We start from the raw sequence: 10595 nt of genomic DNA, 5'->3' as shown, positions 1-10595 counted from the left end.
CAAGAAAATATTTTAATGTATGCTGAAAATAATTCATATTTTTGATGCTGCATTTTATTCTCTGTAAAAGAAAATACAAGTAGAATTTGTTTTTTTACTAATTGTTGTTGTTGTGTATTGTAGAGTCAGAACCGAACCACAGCTGACTTTCCAGTGAGTTTTCAGAGGCAGTTAATCACATGGGAGGAGATTGCCCTTTCTCCCAAGGAGCAGCTGGTGGCCTCGAACCGTGTGCCTTTGGGATTGCTACACAGAGTCTTGCCATTAGGCTACCAGAGCTGAAACCAATTCTTTCTTTTATAATTCCACCGTGGATTAGAATTTCTGTCTGAACCAAACCCCTCGGTTGAAATGACCTCCAGCCATGATAGGATTCTACTTGAATTCAACATGAGATCCTGGTGAACTCCATGCTGCACAGAGTATGGCAAGGTTTAATTCTTTTTGTACACAAGTTTGCTGTGAGTTAGAGCTAACTCAAAGATAGCTAACGACAGCAGTTAATGGTGATCCAGGGATCTTCTGATAAGTACAACTGATCACTTCCCATAGAACACAGATAAATCAGATCCCATACCAGTGGAGAGCTTTTTATAGAATTGTCCATCTATTTCATGGCCAAAAGCAATCATTCATCAGTGACTGAGTTCATCCTCTTAGGACTCACAGATAAGCCACAGCTTCAAGCCATTCTTTTTGGTGTCTTCCTAGTGATTTACTTAGTTACTGCCCTGGGGAATCTTGGTTTGATTGTGCTAATTCAAATCAGTCCTTCCCTTCAAACACCCATGTATTTTTTCCTCTGCCATTTGGCTTTTGTTGATTTTTATGGTACCTCCTCCATTACCCCAAATACCCTGGTGAACTTTTTGCGTGAAATTAAAAGTATGCACTTTTATGCTTGTGCTACTCAGGTATGTTGCTTTATTATGTTTTCAGTTTGGGAATTATTCCTGCTTTCTGTCATGGCATATGATAGATATGTGGCAATCTGCAATCCATTGCTCTACGTAGTTCTCATGCCTAGGAAACTCTGTATTCAAATGGTCTCCAGCATATATATCTATGGAATCACTGTGGGTGTGGTACAGGTAGTGGCTACATTCCACATGTCTTTCTGTGATTCTAACATGGTCAATCAGTTCTACTGTGATGATGTCCCCTTGATAGCCCTGGCTTGTTCAGACACACACGTCAAGGAGCTGATGCTATTAATCATTGCTGGATTCAATATGCTCTTCTCTCTTATCATTGTTCTCATCTCCTATGTGTTTATTCTCTTTGCCATTCTGAAGATTCACTCTGCTGAAGGAAGACATAAAGCTTTTTCTACCTGTGCCTCTCACTTATTTTCAATTACAATATACTATGGGACTTTAATTTTTATGTATCTACAGCCCAAGTCAAGCCATTCACTGGACAAAGACAAATTTGCTTCAGTGTTTTATGCTGTGGTAATTCCCTTGCTCAACCCATTGATCTACAGTTTGAGGAATCAGGAAGTAAAAAATTCCTTGAAAAGGATTATTGAAAAGCTGTATCATAATAATTAGTATTGAGTTAACTTGGTTTGTGTTAAGTGTGCTTATATGTATATACAGTTAATTTAAGGTCTGTATTTTCATTACATAAATCAGGAAAACACATCAAAAGACAATTGAACATTAAAAAAAATAGTCAAAGAGGAGATGTTTAGTCAAGGCTTGTTTAAACGCACAGTGGTAACGTGAGGTCTTTGATCCTCAGTATCCCCAAATCTCATTCTCATGAATAAATGTTAATATTTTTCTTTGTTTTATCCTTTTTATTTGTTTATAAAGAATAGCAATTTTGTAAGTACTTGATTGGTATTTATGATTGACTATTTTCTTCACACTAAAATCAATTTTGGGGTGGCTAATCTTTATTATTATACAATATATTTATTTTGAAATTATATTATCTGAATTACTGTACCAATTATTATACATGGTAATTTTAAAGTTATTGGATGGCTTTTACATATTACGATTGTTGTTGTTGTTGTTGTTATGTGCCATCGAGTCGTTTCCAACTCATAGCGACCCTATGCACAACAGCTCTAAACCCTGCTCTATCCTGCGCGAACTGCACTGCCTCTGACACACCCATCCCGATTACCCCAGTCACTGAATCAATCCATCTCATAGAGGGTCTTCCCCTCCTGCGTTGTCCCTCAACCCTCCCAAGCATGATGTCCCTCTCCAAGGACCCGTCCCTCCTGGCAACATGTCCAAAGTATGTCAGACAAAGCCCCAGAATCCTTGTCTCCAAGGAGCAGCTTGGTTTAATCCTCTCCAAAATGAATCTGTTTGTTTTCCTGGCAGTCCATGGTACATTCAGTACTCTTCTCCAGCACCACAGCTCAAAAGCATCCACTCTCCTTCTGTCCTCCCTAGTCATTGTCCAACTCTCTGATGCATAACAAGCGATTGCAAATACCATGACGTGTATCAGGCGCACCTTAGTCTCCAGAGAGACACTGTTGCTCCTGAGTACCTTTGAGAGGTCCCTAACGGCAGACTTTCCCGTCGCAATACGCTTTTTGATTTCCTGACTGCTGGTACCAAGAGTGTTGACTGTGGAACCGAGCAAAGTGAAGCTGTGAATTAGGGAAGGAAAATCCATATAAAAGTATGTGCATTGGTTCAGTACAGCAATGCATCTCCTGGTCTCTTGAATCCTGGCACCAAGAGTTTTGATTGTGAATCCAATCAAGATGAAATCTATATAGAACTCTATTGAACTCTTTTATATTGCTTTCAAGACTGTAATATTTATGAAAGTTCACTGTCATAACGTCAATAATGGGACCATCTAAAGATTAAGTGCCTGTGTGTATCAAAAAATTTTCCCACAGAGTGAAAAAAAAAACCCTACTGACTGCAGAAAAAATATTTGGCAATGCCATCTCAGACAAGGGTCTCATATTAAAAGTTTATAGCATACTACAAGGTCTCTACAAGAAAAAAGCTGATAATTCAATTACAAAATGGGCAAAAGACATGAAAAGACTTCAAAGATAAAGACATCTCAGTGTCCGACTGACATATGAAGAAATGCTCAAAATTACTAGAATAAGAGAGTGCAAATACATGCTACGATGAGATTCCACCTCACCCCAGTAGCAGTGGCAAAGTTTAACAGAACAGCAAGCAATAAATATTGGAGAGGATATGGAGAGATTGTAACATTCATAAACTGTTGGTATGATTATAAAATGGTACAACCACTCTGGAAGACAGTTTGATGTTTCTTCAAAAAACTGAATGAGGAAATTCCATGTCTCAGCTGTGCCACTGCTAGAAATATACACCAAGGAAAATAAAACAGAGGTGTTGAGATTTGTAAACAATTGTTACAGCAGCATTATTCACAATAACAAGGAAATGGAAATAGCCCAAATGTCCATCATAGACTAAAGGATTGAAAAAATGTGGTATATTCACACAATGGAATACTATGCAGCATTTGGGAGCAACAATTCCAAAAACTATGATAAAACATGGAAAAAGCTAGAAAGTGTTATGCTGAGCAAACTAACTCAGACTCAAAAGGACAAATACTACATAAGACTATTATGGTAAAAATAGAAGAAGAATTATTAAGAGGCAGTTTTGTGGGAAGAGGGAGGGGCGAAGGAAATACCCATTAAGGACCTGACAAGATGGGGTAATAGTAGGCAGAGGTCGATTGTAATTAATATTTTGAAACACAATGTATGAGAATGATGATCTGAAACACAATGTAAATGAAGGAATGTGTGAAACACACAATGTATATGAATTTTCTATGCAAATCAATAAATTAAAAAAAACAAAACAAAACAAAACAACCCAACACTCAGATGTATAAGGAAGGGGAACAAAGCAATTTTAGAGAACTAAAAATAAAAACAAACAAAAACACAAAAAAACTCAGCAATACCACTTTCACCTCATTATTCTTCAGAGCGAATGATGAGTTCAATCACTGACCTTTTGATTGACAGCTGGGTTTTTAACCACTGTGCAACCAAGAATGATTTATTATTTTGTGTGTGTGTACTGTCAAATCAGATCTGACTGGTACAGGAGGAGATTGCCCTTCCTTCTCCAGCAGAGCATCTGGAAGAAGGATATTCTTAAGAACCAGAGAAATAATGCTTCTTGGGAAAAATACATTAAATAAGATTAATTTCTGTGTTTGGATTTGTTTGTATTAAAAGGAGATACATATAACTTTTTTTGTTTACTGTTCTATTTATTTTTTACCCCATGTGTGTGAAATAGGAATGAATGACATCCATTAGAGGAAATAAACAAGAAAATGAAGTGCTTTTGTTAGTTTATTATCTTATCTGTGATTACTTGCTCGTGTTGAAGATCTGAGATTAAATGATACATATTAGTAAACTAATAATGAAATTCACAGTAATTACCACTTATAATGAGTGGAATTATTCATCTAGAAGTGCATCATTTGTTAGTTTAATACAAATGATAGTTTTTAGTCATCTCACAAAATTCCACAGAGGGATGTTATATTTTGATCAAACGTATACGATGAACCTTCACTGAAATTCATAAATTGAGACTAATTTTAAAGTATACAAATTCAAACAGGGTAAACGTTTTCCATGTTGTTTTCCAAAATGTTGAGATGATCTTTATTAGTAATTATTCTTTTTTAAAAAAGATTTATTATTTTGTGTGTGTGTACCATCAAATCATATCTGACAGAAGGAGACTACAATAGGAGCAGAGCATCTAGTGGATTCAAACCACACACCTCTGGGATTGCAGTACAACTTCTTGCCACTAGGGCACCAGAGCTCACCTATCAGTAAATAATCTTGATGACACTTGTGCTCACTAAGAAGATATGCCGTTTCAAGTGGTTTTTTTCTTGCCCAAAAGACAAGTTACATCTCAAAAGATCAACAACAGCCTAATTGGGCATGTTTGTGAGATACTATTGCATTTCTTTTCAGAAACTAAAAAAATAATGTAATATAAGGAAAAAGTTCTAGAGAGACTAACAAAACATACAAAATGTACTAAAAAGACTTAATGGTTAATATTCTTGACATTTCCAGAATTCAGTTTAATTGTTTTTATTTTTTCTTTTTGTTGTAGCTACTAAAAAAATATCATGGAGTAAAAAAACTTTCAAGGTAATAAAAATAGTAACAAATCTTGGAGTAACACAAAATTTTTAGATTTGTTTATTTAGTTATTCTACAAGTTCATTTAGAGTGTCTACAAATTTTTAGGTATCAGAGGTAAAATGGAGAAATTTAGAACCATCTTGACCAGCCAAGGATTTGAAATTTAGAGTAAGATACAGACAAATTAACAAGTGGGCAAATTGTTCAGAACAATACATAAATTATTTCTGAGAATGAGCTCTGAGGAGGTTTATGGGAATGTCTCCAAGGCCAAAAGCAATTATTCATCAGTAACTGATTTCATCCTCTAGAAATTTACAGATAGCCTAAAGCTTCAATCCTCTTTGTCATCTTTCTAGTGTACTATTTAGTGCCATTGGTAATCTGGGTTTAATTGTGCGAATCCAGATCACTCTTCAACTTCGGCTCCCATGTTTGCTTGTTTGTTTGTTTTTTCTCAACCATCTGATTCATGGTTTGTTTGTTTGTTTTTGTTTTTACTTCAAGTATCACTATAAACACCATAGTGAACTTTTTTGAGAAGTTAAAAGCATAAGATTTTATGCTGGTGCTACTCATGCTCATTGCTTTTTCACATTTGTAGTTTTTAAATTCTACGTACTCACAATCATGGCATATGACAGATATGTTGCATCTGCAATCCCTTACTCTATGTCATTCTCATGCCTAGAAAACTATGTGTTCAAATGGTGACCAAATTTTACTGCAGATCTTACCCAGACAATAGGGGCATTTCTTTAGTCCTGCTAGTCCTTTCATGACCACAATGTAGTCAACCACTTCTACTATGTTGATGTTACTTTGGTTGTTTGGGCCTGCTCTGCCATCCATATTAAAGAATTGATATTTAGTCAATAACCCAGATAATAATTGCTGGGTTCAATACACTCTGGTTTCTCCTGATTGGGTTAATTTCTTATGGCTTCATTCCCTTTAGCGTCCTGAGGATCCACTCTGCTGAAGGAAAGCAGAAAGCTTTCTCTACCTGTACTTCCCACCTGACCTCCGTCACAGTATTTGATGGGACCATCATTTTTATGTATCTACAGCCCAAGCCAGGAAGCTTGGAAGCAGGAGTGGCATCCACTTCCCAAACAGCTTGCCTCCAGAAACTCCATTAACTTGGAGAAACAATCAAAGTTATACAAACGTTCAGGTCTTTTGTTCACAGGGTCACTATGAGTTGTCTATGACTTGATGGCACTCAACAACAACAACAACATAGAGAGAGCTCTGTTGGCCTAGTGGATAGAAAGTTATGCTACCAAGCCAAAGGTGGTGATTTTAATCTGCGGCCCTCAGGCCTGGTTTTAATTGTTTTTGGTCAAACATTCTTCTAAGCAGTATAGGACTGGTCTGTCCATTTGCTGTACAGAGGTAATTTGTGGTTGCTGTGATGCTGAACACTGTGACACTGATGTGCCAAATGTGATAATGTTTACCCATAGTGGACAGTGTTTGGTGGAGTGCCTCAATTAAAACAAGTTTGGAAGCAGGAGTGGCACCCACTCCTGAAATAGCTTGCCTCCGGAAACTATGAACTTGGAGAAATGATGAAATAATTTTATAATTATTTTTAATAATTGAAAGGGGGGAGAAAGAGAAACAGAGATGAGAGGAAGGGACGGAAAGGAAAAAAGAGGAGAGAGAAAAGAAATCCTTTGGACCATGATATACATGATATCAATAAAGACAATAAATCAGAAATACTAGCTTGAATTGAAATCTGTAAAGGGTTGAATATTGTGGTAAAAGTGAAATACATTAACTTATAATATCATATATTGCAAGTGACTGCCTAGTTCATCTATAAAACGTGCCATTTTATAATAGCAGAAATTTTTAGTTGGAATGCATTGAGAAGTTACCATAAACTCCACTTTCTTTGTACTCAATTGGAAAGGATAGTGTTAGCAGAATTACCAAGACATGAACATTTATTGGCAATGATGCTGTATTATTTTAGATCATTGGGACAACTTCTCTGTATTACCATTCGCATCACATATAAATGTAGTTAGGCCACATATTCTACATATGTGTGTGGTTTAAAAGTTAGATTCTTTATTCAAAGCATTTGTGTTAACTATTTGATATTTTCTAAATAGTGTGATGAGAGAGTTTGCTCACATTTCTAAATCTTAATGGATTAAGAGACATACACCAGGTTAAGAGATACACACCACAAAATTACAGGTGAAGTCCTTTCTTAGCTGTGTAGCAGAAGAGTCCCAGCAACAAGGCAGGACTCCCCATTTGGTTCTTGCTAAGAGGCTTTTATACTTAAAAAAAAAATCAGTGGTATGGCGAGCTTCAGCAGTTTATTTTTAAAAACACTTCAAGGCACTACAACAAGATAAAGGTAAATAATCCAATAGAAGAATGGGCACAGAATATGAACAGACACTTCACCAAAGAAGACATTCAGAGGGCTAACAAGCACATGAAGAAATGGTCACAATCCCTAGCTCTAAGAGAGATTCAAATTAAAACAACTACCATCTCACCCCAGTTAGAATAGCAAAATTTAACAGAACAGCAAGCAACAAATGCTGGTGAGGTTGTGGAGAAACTGGAACCCTTATTCACCCTTGGTGGAAGTATAAAATGGTATAACCACCGTGGAAGGCAGTATGGCACTGTCTCAGAAAGTTGCAAATAGAGATACCATTTGACCCAGCAATTCCACTCACTACTGGTAATAAACTCCAAAGAGACCATAACTGACATCCAAGCAGATATATGCACACCCATGTTTATCACGGCTTTGTTCACAATAGCAAGGAGTTGGAAACAACCTAAGTGCCCATCAACAAACGAATCGATAAAGAAGCTGTGGTATAGTCACACAATGGAGTACTATGCTGCACTGAAAAAAGGAACTCATGCAAAATTATTCAAAATGGGTGACTCTGGAGGACATTATTGTGAGTGAAGTATCTCAGTCACAAAAGGACAAATACTGCATGGTGCCACTGTTGTAAAACAGGACTGACCTTGGGGTCAGGGAGAGACCGAGACAAATGGGATAAATAATGTATACTGCATTGAAACAGATGAGGGAAAAACTGTTTAAAAGGGACATGTGATTAGGTATTTTTGTCATGACAGGAGTCTAGAGCAAAGGCTACATTGTGGAGTGGTTCTGGGGGAGGGTTTGTAAAACAATGAAAGAATTTTTCTTTTACTTTTCCAAGAGGATATTGTACTAGGGTGTAGGGTTGGGAGGGGAGAAAAGTGCAACAATGAATGAATGGAAATCCAAAGTCTCTGTAAAATTTTATTGAAATTAATAATAAACTTAAATAAAACAAAACAAAAAACCAAACAAATGGGAAAAAAACATACTTCAAGGGCGAAGAGATACAGGAATAACATTTTGTAGTTGAAACAATTCAAGGGCACAGAGACACATTAACAGAAGCCTATACTTAAAACATTTGTAAAGTACATAGAGTGTAAAACATAATAGATAATAGCAGTTACTATTCTGGGAAGCAGTTCAAGATACAACTCTGAGACTTGGGTCAAAATAGGGCTTTAGCCAAATAAAGTCTGTTTGGGTTTTCCTTACCTACTTTACTTGTAAAAGGGTAAAATAGCTCTTGCCTTTCAGACTATTTTGGGGATTACATAAGGTTTTAAATTAAGACTTTGCACATTTCTCAGCACATAGTAAAAAATTGATAAATGTTAGTCATTACACTTAATATTATATTCCATTAATAGCGGCTTTTATTTTTCCTCAGAAAATAGACTAAAACAAAATCTGAAAATGGAAATAGTTTCCAACATATTTTGTTTTTTCTTTTAAAAACCAACAAAATCAAACTATGGAAGCTAAAATGTCATTTTCTTCTGATCTTTTAAAGCAACTAAACTTTTCAGTGTTTTTATGAAAATATTTGGGGTATTTTTTAGAATGTTTCTTACACCTTTTGGTTTTGCTAGGTTCCATCGCGTTGCGTATAACTCATAGTGACCCTATGAACAGTCATTCTGAACCCTGCCCTATCCTGGGCCATCTTCATCTTCTCTGCAACACCAGAGCCCTTTGCTGAAGATACAGTGTCAGTCTATCTCGTAGGGGGTCTTCCTGTCCTCTGCTGACCCTCCATCTTTCCAAGCATGAAAGCCTTTCTGGTTTAAACCTCTCGTTCAGGACCTGGTGGGTGGGCCTTTGTATTTAAAAGTCGGTTGGGTCCTGCCTGAGAGTGAGTTTCCAACTTGGAGCAGCTTGGATTCTGATAATAAGTTGATTTTTATTTACTTCAAGTGTAAACTGACTGGCTGGTTGTTTTGTTTGTTTGTTTTATTCTGTTAACAGTCAGCTGTGGACTAGAAGCCTCTTGTTTAAGCAATCAGGACCTGGAGGGCGGGCCCTTGTATTTAAAAATTGATTGAGTCCTGGGCCTGCTGTTAACTGGGGAGAACTTTGTTCTTAGTGGTACAGCACTTGTCTGTCAATTTGCTGTACTGAGAAAACTTGGAGTTATTGTGACACTAATAACTGTGCCACTGGTATGTCAAATGCCATAAAGGTTCCTCTTAGAGGACAGGTTTTGGTGAACCTCCATGGGTAAACAGCCTAATGAGCCTAAATGAGCCATCTACTTCCTAAATAATAGGCCTATGAACCAGTTGCTTACTTCAGAACTTTAAATACAGTGACTCAGTAAATTTTATAACAAGCAATTAGCAATGATTTAATACACCATTCTAAGATAAGGCTACTCAGAATAATTAATTTAAATTGCTAATATTTCAAAGATCTAAGATTTTAATTCTTTGTTGTTTTACGTACTGTTGAGTAGGAATTGATTAAAAGCTGTCCCTGAAGTAAGTTTTAAATGACGGTAGATAAAATAATTTCACAGATACCTATACAAAGTCTTCATAGTAAAAACAAAGCAAAAATTGAGTTATTACTCACAATAGTCACTCATAACTTTATTTAAATGAGAAAGTCTTGAAGTTCCAAAATCCTGAGAAAGATATGCCGCCTTTCGTTTGGCACAGAATCTATACCTCCAACCATGTTGCTCATACAGTCTGAGAAATAAGGAGGAAAATCATCACCCACAAGACTAGAGAACCTTCTGTCTTCATCATACTAAGTCAATAAGAGATAATAAGAAATGTTCACTTTAAATGTTTCTAGAAATCTATCACTAACCCTTTAACCAGATTCCAAGTTTTCTGTAAAACTCCTTCTCTACTTTTGAGTCAGTTGCAACCCTCCAAGGATTTTCTGAGATGTTGTTGTTGTTGTTATGTGCTGTCGAGTCACTTGCAACTCATAGCAACCCTATGTACAACAGCCCTAAACTCTGCTCTGTCCTGTGCCAATCGCACTGTCTCTGACACTCCCATCCCAATTATCCCAGTCACTGAATCAATCCACCTC

The 10595-nt window shown here is 36.5% G+C and overlaps 1 protein-coding gene and 1 pseudogene across 1 annotated transcript; both read left to right on the top strand.

The window, feature by feature from the left end:
- The first annotated feature begins 614 nt into the window (after window positions 1–614).
- On the top strand, window positions 615–1553 carry LOC102865913 (olfactory receptor 5AL1-like). Its single transcript, XM_006902279.1, has one exon. It carries the CDS (start codon window positions 615–617, stop codon window positions 1551–1553), a length of 939 nt encoding a protein of 312 aa, XP_006902341.1.
- A 135-nt stretch (window positions 1554–1688) lies between these two features.
- The window catches only part of LOC102865510, an 11384-nt pseudogene continuing 2477 nt past the window's right edge, over window positions 1689–10595 (top strand).

The sequence above is a fragment of the Elephantulus edwardii genome, unplaced genomic scaffold, assembly GCF_000299155.1.
Source record: "Elephantulus edwardii isolate Elephantulus edwardi_28Jun2011 unplaced genomic scaffold, EleEdw1.0 scaffold00389, whole genome shotgun sequence".
Classification (NCBI taxonomy): Eukaryota; Metazoa; Chordata; class Mammalia; order Macroscelidea; family Macroscelididae; genus Elephantulus; species Elephantulus edwardii.
The sequence above is the reverse complement of the archived record's forward strand: the minus strand, read 5'-3'. Positions and strand labels throughout refer to the sequence as shown.

Coding starts and splice junctions, on each gene's coding strand:
- LOC102865913 (XM_006902279.1), top strand. CDS start 615: ATGGCCAAAAGCAATCATTCATCAGTGACTGAGTTCATCCTCTTAGGA.